The sequence below is a fragment of the Electrophorus electricus genome, chromosome 6, assembly GCF_041902795.1.
Source record: "Electrophorus electricus isolate QZ-2024a chromosome 6, ASM4190279v1, whole genome shotgun sequence".
In the NCBI taxonomy this organism is placed as follows: Eukaryota; Metazoa; Chordata; class Actinopteri; order Gymnotiformes; family Gymnotidae; genus Electrophorus; species Electrophorus electricus.
This window is the reverse complement of record NC_137502.1, coordinates 29,461,211-29,472,055: the sequence shown is the minus strand read 5'-3', so window position 1 is coordinate 29,472,055 and position 10,845 is coordinate 29,461,211. Positions and strand designations below refer to the sequence as shown.

Genomic DNA, 10,845 nt, shown 5'->3' with positions numbered 1-10,845 from the left:
CAAATGTCTATTCGGTTCCATATAGGCAACATTTGAAGGTCTTTAAACAAATTAAATTATCAAATCACTACACTATTTTCTTGAAATACACTGTTTCATGTACCCATGGTATGACTTTCAGTCATATTCAATGTAGCATTTTGGAGTAACTGTACAGCACATTTAGAATTCTGAGCAAATTCCAGTCTATTCAGTACCATATATGCAAAATTTGAAGGTCTATAAAATAAACAAATCAAATTGTTATTAAATCACTCCACTAAATTCTTGAAAGACACTTTCTCATGAACTTATTATAATGACATTCAAGTGTTTGTACTGTAGGAATTTGTTTATTCGGTTAAATATATGCATCTTTTGAAGCTCTATAAAATAAACAAATCAAATGATCAGATCTCTTCACTAAATTCTTGAATGGTACTTTCATATCTGTGGCTTTCAAATATTTTTGCTTTAGGAGTTTGGAATAATGGGATGGCAAAATTGTGTATTCTCTCTCTCTCTCTCTCTCTCTCTCTATATATATATATATATATATATATATATATATATATATATATATAAAAATAATCACTTGGAAGAAAGCTAACTGCTGTTCACCATTTTTAAACAGAAAAAAATACACATATGTTTTTTTCATTTTTATGTACATTTTTGAAAGTTTTTTCCCAAGTTTTATTCTATTATATTAATAGTACATTTTTCTGCTGCTTTACAGTGAAGAAAACCTTTATATATTACATTTATTGTGTGTGGGGACTTTTTGTGGATACTAGAAGCTTTTTGTCTGTAGTTTAACATTTAAACTTTGATCCACCAAGATCTTCTTCAGGTCAGATGGTGAAAAAACAAAAGGTGTGTGGAAGAAAATGTTCTGAAGCCTGTTTATGTGTGTGCATTTGTATATGGTAATGGTGGAAGTGATGATGGTAATGATTAAGTTTGATAATAAAAATTACTAAATCTATCTGTACATAAAATAAATGACTGCCTGTTTCAGATATATTTTCCATCCCATTACCCTTTTCTTACTGTATAAAGACATACGAAAGTCAAATGATGAGAACAAAAGGACTGAATGTTTAAGAATGTAGTGGACTGGTCTGATAATTTCATGTGTGATACATAGTGAAACAAACAGACATTTACCAGGGTTTTGCCATCCCATTACTCAAAATTCCTACAGTAAAAAAGACCAAATATCATATCATATGGGTACATGAAAAAGTGTATTTTTCAGAATATAGTAGAATAATTTGATAATTTGACTTATTTATTTTACAGAGCTTCTAGAACTGATAATATTGAGATCCAAATACACATTAAGATGACTGTGCCATTCTAATACTCCAAATTGCTACAGTAAAAATAACTGAAAGTCATAACATGGGTACATGAGTGTTTTTAAAGAATCAAGTGGAGAGATCTGATAATTTGATTTGTCTAGTTTATTTAGTTTCAAATATTGCATATTTCGAACCAAATAGACATTTAACAGGATTTTGCCATCCTATTGCTACAAATTCCTATAGTAAAAATGACTGCAAATCATGCCATGGGTACATTTACATTTATGGCATTTAGTCCGCACTTTTATCCAAACTGACTTACAATTATGACTGAGTACATCTTGAGCAATTGAGGGTTAAGGGTCTTGCTCAGGGGCCCAACAGTGGCAACTTGGCAGTGGTGGGGCTTGAACCGGCAACCTTCCAATTACAAATCAAGTACCTTAACCACTGCCCTCACAGTACAAGAGTAAGCATACTTGAAGAATCTAAATAAAGTGGTTTGATAACAATTTGTGTATTTTATAGAGCTTCAAGTAGTGATTTATAGTGAACCGAATAGACATTTAAGAGGATTTTACCATCCCATTACCCCAAAATTCCTACAGTAAAAACACTTGAAACTCGTACAATGGGTACACGAGAAAGTGTTTTTAAGGAACACAGAGGAGTGAATTGATCATTTGATTTGTGTATTTTATACAACTTTAAAATATACTCTGGTAAAATGACTAGCCATTTACACAATATTGCCACAAAAGTTCTCAAATGAAATTGTACCATGAGTAGCTAAGAAAGTGATCTTTATATAGTGGAATTAACTGAAAAGAAATAGATTTTAACTGGGAAGGTTTGAATTTCCAACACATTTTAGACTTTTCTACATATATGTTTTAACACATTTTCTTTCCCTGTATTAGACCTCAGTAAGATATGTTTAATTAAGCTGAACACATTTCTTTTAGACTTTCAATGTCTGCCCTAAAAGTACGATACACTTTGCCCCTACATCTGTTCGCAAACTGGCTACCGTAATACATAATATAGGCGCGCACTTCAACCGTCAGTGTAGATAGCGCGACCGAACTTTTGCGAAGTGCACATGGTGTGACCGTGGTCACATTTTATGTGTAGTCTGTTAACATAGCGTAACTTACGGTCAGTTTGCCCATGATGGCATTCTTCCCTTGAAAGCCTACTCCTTCCCACGTCAAACAGGATGTATCAGTCTAAAAGAGATGAAACCAGTCCTATATAAATTTCTCCACGTTAAAGTCGCATACATAAAATGCATACCTTTTAAAAGTTGTTTTAAGTACATCAGGATAAAGAAAAACCTTCCACTTTTATTTTGCAAGGATGATAGCTAACTATCAGCAATATTATTAGCACGTAGCGAAGACTCTTCATCTTACATAGAGGTCCGCGAGTTTCACGCGGTCTGTATCAAACTGTTGATAGTAATGCTGCACAAATCCCGTGCCAATTTGCTCCCACATCGGTGTGTCTGCCATTAGGATAAACGTGCTGCAGCAAACAAAACGTGGACACATCAAAAGAGCAGGTCAGAGAGAGAGAATAGAAACGTCTCAGTTCATCTGTTGTAACTTTTTAATTCTTTTTTTTTTTTTTTTTTTTTTTTTTTTTAAGATTATAATAGTTTGCATTATGTTGTTTTAACTTACCAAAAACGCCTTTCAATGAGATGGAAACCGCCGACTTCCTGTTTTGGCGGCAGAACTTCACTTTCAAGAGAATCAGCCAATAATATGCACTCAAATGTGGTATAATTATGCTATATTATAAATAGCTGGCCTAGGAGCAGAGTTTTCCCACACAATCACGATTCGGTGAAGCAACTTGAAACTGAAATACCAGATCTGGGACCTGTGAACCCGTTCATCAGTGGGACGACAGTTTAAATGACAATATTGCAACAAAAAAAAACAAACAAACGAAAAAAACGAAAATAATGGTATCGGGTGAAAATGCTACGTTTATTCACGATAACACGATAACAGCGAACACATAGAAACATTAACATAATTTTTATATCACATTAATGCCTTTTCAATCGAGGGACTTTTATTTAATATGTGAAGACTTGGGTTCTTTTAAAGTTGCCTGAATTTTTTTCACATATCGACGTTATTTGAAATACCAGAAAACGAAGAGCAACATTTATGAAATGTTAAATACATCAAATAAAGTAAATCTTTAAATATAAGAATAATGGCCAAATATATAATTTTTCCCAGTGGTCCTTTCAGGTTTAATTTCTCAGGCATTTTGAGACAGCAATTTTTAAGAGACTTCTAGTTAGATCGGTGAAGAGTCAACAACTTTGTTTAGCTTGAAGAATGGCTGGATTTCAGGGAGTCTCTGCATTGTGTGAAAATTCAAACGAGGTGTTTCTGGATGTCTCAAAATTATTGTTAACTTATGCGGATAACATTCTAAGGTAATGTGACTGAGCGGTCTGGCTGGCTAAGATGCTGATTAGCTTGTTAGCTAGCTGCCTATCTAAATGCAGTGTCATCTTTCTGAACCTGGAAAATCACCGTAGCCAACGCACTTTCTTACGTAAACAACTAAACTAAACTAATTAAACTTGTGATTAAGTTTATATGTCTGCGTCTTTCGGCGTAACCTAACGCGATTAAAACGAGTTGTGTAGTTAGCTAGTGAGCTAGAGGTAATTTCAGTTTAAGCAGGAGAAGTCAGCAGTGCCCAGTTCCGCTCCTGGAAATGCAGGTGTGTCACCCAGAAGTGTTCCTGTTATTAGTGGATATTAGAGAAGGTTTGGAATTAGCTAGGTTTGCAGGTAGCTAGATAAGCTAGATAGTTAGCTAGCCATGTTGCTAGAAGGAGGGCACGCTTGTGTTGATTAGTTCATAACTGCATGTTTAATTGTTCTTAGGAACCCAAATGAAGAGAAATACAGATCCATCCGTATAGGCAACCCGACCTTCTCCACCAAACTTCTGCCTATAAAAGGAGCAGTCGAATGCCTCTTTGAAATGGGCTTTGAAGAGGTAGCTAAGCTATATGACTTTGAAATGTTGGTGAAATACTCAAATATTGTTCTGAATAGCTAGCTTGCCCATGCTTAAATATATGCAAAAAATGTCTTAAAGATCCATTTGATCATGAGGTCAGTGAAGCCTGCATCTATTTGGCCTAAAATGTATTTGATTAAAATAGGCACACTCCTGTATTTATTAGATGAATCTTGCTGAAATCAGACAAAATGTCTGTTCATTTGTTATATTAGTTTGTAGATGTTGCAAAATCATTCTGCTGATAGTGCATGTTGAGATGATTAGAAATGCCCTGACTGAGACCAAGCTCCATGTGATGTATCTCTGGGTTTAATATACGGCATAATGGATGAGGTGTTTTTTGTTTTTTTGTTCTTGCAAGATGTAATTGTGTTCTTTGACTACAACGTCATTCTTCTCAGGCTGAAACGCACCTGGTGTTTCCTAATTCGGCATCTGTGGACCAGTTGAGGCGGGTGCGAGAGTCCATCGCAGCAGAGAGGGAGCAGAGGTTGGGGGCAGGTCGGCGCGTGAGTGCCGCTGGCCCTGCTGGCCCTGGCAGTTGTCCTACCTCGATCTTCCCCGCGATTCCTACCTCGGCACAAGCACCAGCACGCCAGCCACCTGCACAGGCCCCTGCACAACACCAACAGTCTTTGGTAAGTGTGTGCTAGAGGTTGTAACTGTATGATTTAAGATTAACCAGATGGTTCTGTTTTCCAGTTCCTGCTCGTCTTTTTCTTCTTATGTCTGATTCACAAAAGATTAAGGCTTTGATTTCTGTAGCAAGTCTTAGTGGTGCAGGTGTGTACTGTTGCAAGTCTGCATAGCAAGCTTCCAGCTATCTAAATGTATTGTTAATATACTGAACCTGGATAATTACTTTTTTTTAAGCTATTTGTATTGTGACTTTAGATATGCCCCACCTAATACTTAAAAAACTAGTTACCTAGGAGATGGCTAGCTGTAGGTATCACCACAAGCTTCTTTTTAATCAGGGGATGTTTCATTCAGTTCCTGGAGATCTGGTACCCTTTTCGGTTTCATATTTGAAGGACCATTAGAACCAGGTGAGTTAGAAAAGGATTAGAACTTACAAAGGCGGGTGTTTAATATTTTTCCAGTGCATTCTGATAATTTGGCAGTTCCCCCAGCATTGCATACAAACAGACTTATGCTGGGTAATGCACTAATCTCTTCTTGGTCTGATGTTATCTGGGATACAGTGCCTCAGTCATTTAAATGAATGAGACAAGTGATATGAAGACATATCACTGGCTAAGAAGAATCTTTAACCACACCCCCTTCGTTCATCCCACCATGTTGCGTGAGGTGGAGATAGATGTGAATGCCTTTTGGACACATATCTCTTGTAGTTATAGGTTAACTGGCGTGGATCCCGGATGTTCACGCAAATGCCAGACACTATTGTTGACTACGCAACTACAATGCATTTATTTTGAAGCCTTTTTGCATTTATAGCACCATGTGGCATAGTCAGAATCTCTCTGGGCTTTAGTGATGACTCGACAAGCCTGAGTTTCTGGCTCTTGTGCTCGCCAACAACAGCTCGCTGTTCATATTCGCGCAGACATCTGTTCTACTGCTGTAGCACCAGGATCATTCTTCTCAATCCCTCTCGACCCATAGGCAGGTGAGGCGAGCTCCGACACGTACCCGGAGTCGTCGTCGGTGCACTGGCGTGATATGTCGTGACCTTTCTTCCTCCCCTCTCTCTGACGTCGTAGGTGAGCAGCATGGCCTTGCTGAGGACTCTGCAATCGAACTCCCAGCATGTGATGGTGTACGAGGATAAGGCCCTGCAGCGGAGAGCTCAGAGCTGCATGCCGAGGGAACAGCTACACAGCAGAGCGCGAGAACGACTGCGGCAAGCCAGGGAAGCGGATCCGGGTGAGACTGCCACTTATTGGTGGACAGCCCTGTCGCTCATCCTGCAGCAGGAGTGCTTCTCGGCCTCCGCTGTTGTTTATTAGATTGACTTATCTGAATCGAGATTTCTGGCTTGCTGGTTTGAGCTTAGTAGGTGCAAAATCATGGATTTAGTCTGAAAACTGACAGCTTTCGGCTTGTTACTTGTTCCTTCGTGCTGTTTTGTTTTGTTTTCGTTTTCCACACACACCTAAACCAGTATTTCTTGTTTCCAGTCTGTTCTGCCGATCTTAAGTTTTGATGAAATGCCTGGTTCATTAATGTTTTAGCATGGGCCGTGTACAGCCCTCTCAATGTATACCTGTTTTAATGATGCATGTCCGGTCTGTCGGAGGTCATGCTCCTGCAAAGCCTCATCCCTGGAACACAGCAAAAGGTCTGGTTTGGTTTAGGAACAAGAAAGCAGAAAGTGGCATGATTCGCTTTGTCACCTCATTTTCTATTTCCACCTTAAATGTTACAGGGTGTAGCTTTGCTGAGGAGGACATGTTGGTGCTGGAGCTGTTGCAGTGGTTTAAAGGCGACTTCTTCTCCTGGGTGGACAGCCTGCCGTGCAGCCGCTGTGGGGGTCGCACTCAGTCTTCAGGCTCCCTGCCGCCGTCCGCGGACGACCAACGGTGGGAAGCCAGCCGCGTCGAGAACCACTACTGCAGCACCTGCTGCCTTGTCACCAGGTTCCCAAGGTAACGTGTCAGCATTTACCAGAAAGGAGATGGTTAACTGAAATGACTGGAGAGGTTTCTGGTGGAGATGTGGGAGATGGGAGACCGCATCTCGGGGTCCCTTGGCTGGAGGGCTACCCATGTTCCACTCTTCTGGGTGTGTCTTTTGTTTTCATAGTTGACTCGGTGTTTGTGTGGTTTTGCTTCGTTTTGTGTTTTAGGTATAATAATCCTGAAAAATTGCTGGAGACCAGGAGGGGGCGCTGTGGAGAGTGGGCCAACTGTTTCACGCTGTGCTGCAGAGCGATGGGGCTGGAGGCAAGGTATATCTGGGACTACACAGGTATTCAACACACTTTCTCTATGCTTCATACATTATTGCTCTGGTGCTTAGATCCATTGTGGTTACATATAAGGTGAGTGTGAAGGCATATGGTTCAGCCTTTGTGTGTGTGTGTGTGTGTGTGTGTGTGTGTGTGTTCAGACCATGTGTGGACAGAGGTGTACTCTGACTCTCAGCATCGCTGGCTGCACTGTGACCCCTGCGAAAATGCCTGCGATAAGCCCCTGCTGTATGAGGTCGGCTGGGGCAAGAAGCTTTCCTATATCCTTGCATTCTCCAAAGATCAGGTAGCAACAAACATCTTGTATGTCCTTCACTTCTTAGCCCCCAGCTGTAGCAGTCATAAGTTTGTCACTGATGTCCGGGTACAGTGCAACTTCTCTTTGGCCTGCACTTTGGGCCAGCTGATTCTGTGGCCTGTGAATTGGAACGACCAGATTCGCTGATAATTGGCTCTAAGATGAGGAATTGGGTCGTTGTGTACTTCTTTGTGTCATGCAAACTGTTTGTCTGTCTTCTGCTTCGTGCTTCCATAATGCACACCCATACCCCTTCGACTTTATCCTGTTAAAGCCTGTTTTTTTTAAGAGTTAAGTATATTTTAGACCAAATGGTGTACAACAACAGGTGGTGGACGTAACATGGAGGTACTCCTGCAAGCATGAGGAGGTCCTTTCCAGACGTAAACAGGCTGATGAGACATGGCTGCTACATGCAATCAATGAGCTTAACAATTTGGTAAGCATCTACACTAATAGCGATAATATTGATAGGGCTAGTACTGAAAACATTTACATGGGCAGTGGTTTTCATTTTATTTTCCCTAAATTTGTTGGAAATCGTACCCCTCCTCCAAAAAAAAAAAAACCCCACCTCACAAGACATTTGTAGCTTTTGACTTAATATATGATCTGCTATAATTTATAGATTGTGTAACCTAAAAGTAAACTGAAGTCTTTATCAGTGTATTAAATAACAACAATAATGAATATGATTTGTGAATATGGCATGGATTGTGTTTGTGTGTGTACAGCGACAACAATCTCTGACAGCTGAGAGGAAGCGTGAGTTGCTGGAGAGGCTACTGGTGGAGCTGGTGGAGTTCATCTCCCCCAAGAGCCCCAAGCCAGGGGAGATGGGAGGCCGTATCTCAGGGTCTCTCGGCTGGAGGGCTGCCCGCGGAGAGACCAGTCCTACTACGGGGTCCAAAGGGGTAGGAAAGACAGTTACAGCCAGTATATCAGTGGATTCTCACTTCCTATCACCCACATATGAGAAGAGCAGCATGACTCTTAAATGAACAGTGTATCAATTTCTCTGTTTTTGAATTTTTTTTTTACCCTCATCACTTTGTGCTCAGAATGTCACATATCAGCAGTGACTGCTTCAGGTACTGCTGTTTCTATGATTTGTAATCGGGAGAAGAAATGCATTCAGTAGAAATTTGCAAACATTCTGTAATGAAAAATTAACCAGTGAACTTTGTCCGTTTCAGAAAACTGCGGAATTCGTGTTTATCCCCACCGAGTCTGAGAAGCGTGCTAAGTTGTTCCACCTACAGTATAATGTGACCAAGGACTGCTACTGCAGAGTGCTCAGTGGCCAAGAGAAGATCCCTGGCTGGGAGACAGGAGTGTGGAAGAGAGAGTCTGTGTTTAGGAAAGAAGAGCACGACTGGCAGATGGTTAGTTTCTGTAATCCTCTCTACACATGATTGACACAGAAGGCTTTGATTGCAGTTTGTTTATAGAATGCGTAGTTGTCACTTGGTTTCATGCCCACTTGTTTTCATCTTTGTTCTATTTAGAACCATCTGATTTTGTTAGGCAGGACACAATAGCTTTAAAGGTGTAGACAAATGTGTTTTGACTTGAGTTTGTTTCTGTGGGGCTAATTTTTGGTTGTGCCTGTACAGCTGACGGAGTCCATTTCTTGCCAACCTTAGATAGACCTTGGATGCAGCCCATAATCATTCTGCCTTGTGTTGATAACCCACTAGCATATGCTCTGGTTTTAGGTGTACCTGGCGCGGACAGAGGGCTCTCCCTCAGGCAGGGTGTGCTGGAGGGTTGCCTGTGTGCCTGTGGGGATGAGGATCAAGGCAGTCTCCATCCGAGCCGTCAGTCAGACTTTCCATTCTGGCTCAGTACGCTGGAGTGTACGCTCTGCTCAGACCACCATTGAGTTCCCTGGAGGTATAACTGCTGGATAGACTGGCACAGAGGTCACTCACTCAATCACTACCATAGACCTACTTAATACTGTGGAGCGATATTGTTGCGAATTGGCACTGCTGGTGTTGTGTGTTGGTTTTGAGGATATGGGCATATGGGCAGACCCTGTTCTGTAATTTGGTTGTGTCTTGTTATTTCTAGGAAGGCATCACTATGAAGTAATAAAGTAATAACCATAAAGTGTTAACTATAAATATGGGCATTGTCACAATTGATGTGATTACTGAATCAAAGGTCCGTGTTCTGACTGTGTACCAGGCATGGTAATTTCCACTGAAATTGATACTTCTCAGTGCATTGTGATTTGAAGGTTCCACCACTGACTGCTTTCTTTGCAGATGGAGAAATGCACTCTCTGGCTGGCCTGTCCGGATCTGCAGAGCTGGTGGTGGAAGCTGAGCTTAGCGGAGGGGATGGTGAGGGGGCGTGGCAACATGCTCAGCTGTTCAGGCAGAGCGTGAAGGAATCGGAGACCTCCTCATTAGAGATCCTCGTAGAAATGGAGGACGCCTGATGGGAAATCCGTGCCCTCCCCTTCCCACCGCATCTTTTTAATGACAAAGAACATGTTCTGTAAAGTCAGTTCATGGGTGGAAAAGAGGATGCTCTATGCATTTTATGTAAAAGACCCTGAATTAAAGTTATAGGAGAAAGTTAGGTTATCCTAATGGGATCAAAGTGGACTTTGCGATGCCTTGCTGTCTGGTTATTTTACTTTGTCAAATGTGCAAGAGCCTGCAAAAGGTACCAGAGAGGGACTGACGAGAAGAGTTGGGCTGGTACATATGGGTAAATATCAGGTAAAACTTGTACATGATTCCAAACAATTTATGACCTGAAACTAGTTTTTGAATGTAGAACTTTGAGCCTAAATCAACTTTTAATGCTTTAATCTGCATGCATTGTAACTTTTCATACTGATGAGAGCTGCGATTCTAGAATGAAAGGTAAATGTTTTATTATTGTGTATCAGTGACTTGGCAGGAGATTGGTTCATTTTAATATGGAGGAGAATTAAGAATCCCTACAGGTTTAACTTGTCTACATTCTCATGCCACTGTCTGTTCTATGTTAAATCATCACTTTTAGAGAAAAAAATGCAGACACCTATCTGTATGTTTAGTTGCAGCTATAGAATAGCCTTCGTTTATTGTTATTGGTTCGTTAAATTAATGTTTTACAGTTTAAGCATATTAAAAATGATGTTATTTACCACTTAACCTAACTACTGTTGGTGCTTTTCCAACACCTCCACCGGTTGCCATATGTGTAGACAACGTGGGCTTTTGAGTTTTCTATTGGTTTGGATGCCGGCGCCTCGGATTT

At 40.6% G+C, this 10,845-nt stretch overlaps 2 protein-coding genes across 3 annotated transcripts in view; one reads left to right on the top strand and one right to left on the bottom strand.

Annotated features, from left to right (window-relative positions):
• The window catches only part of nutf2l (nuclear transport factor 2, like), a 5,775-nt gene extending 2,642 nt beyond the window's left edge, over positions 1–3,133 (bottom strand). The window contains exons 1-3 of the mRNA XM_027024634.3: positions 2,975–3,133; positions 2,705–2,816; positions 2,447–2,518 (exon numbers count right to left, since the gene is read on the bottom strand). Coding sequence (XP_026880435.1) covers positions 2,447–2,518; positions 2,705–2,803 — 171 coding nt within the window. The 5' untranslated portion in view covers positions 2,804–2,816; positions 2,975–3,133. The remainder of the gene's footprint in view (positions 1–2,446; positions 2,519–2,704; positions 2,817–2,974) is intronic.
• A 331-nt stretch (positions 3,134–3,464) lies between these two features.
• ngly1 (N-glycanase 1) lies at positions 3,465–10,739 on the top strand. Of its 2 annotated transcripts, none has more exons than XM_081716295.1 (12): positions 3,465–3,750; positions 4,210–4,324; positions 4,753–4,989; positions 6,079–6,241; positions 6,744–6,963; positions 7,164–7,285; positions 7,427–7,572; positions 7,913–8,023; positions 8,319–8,498; positions 8,781–8,969; positions 9,303–9,509; positions 9,858–9,989. In XM_081716295.1, exons 1-11 carry the CDS (start codon positions 3,650–3,652, stop codon positions 9,495–9,497), a joined length of 1,779 nt encoding a protein of 592 aa, XP_081572421.1. In that variant the 5' UTR covers positions 3,465–3,649; the 3' UTR covers positions 9,498–9,509; positions 9,858–9,989. The 2 variants fall into 2 exon arrangements, with proteins under 2 accessions (XP_081572421.1, XP_026880453.1); XM_027024652.3 differs by having other exon boundaries at positions 3,475–3,750; positions 9,303–9,480; positions 9,858–10,739.
• Positions 10,740–10,845: the final 106 nt, after the last annotated feature.

Bases quoted from the DNA above. Each gene is read 5' to 3' on its own strand.
- ngly1 (XM_027024652.3), top strand. From the start codon at position 3,650: ATGGCTGGATTTCAGGGAGTCTCTGCATTGTGTGAAAATTCAAACGAG. The intron at 6,242-6,743 runs GTGAGACTGCCA...TAAATGTTACAG, and splicing joins AGCCAGGGAAGCGGATCCGG to GGTGTAGCTTTGCTGAGGAG. The intron at 7,286-7,426 runs GTATTCAACACA...GTGTGTGTTCAG, and splicing joins GTATATCTGGGACTACACAG to ACCATGTGTGGACAGAGGTG.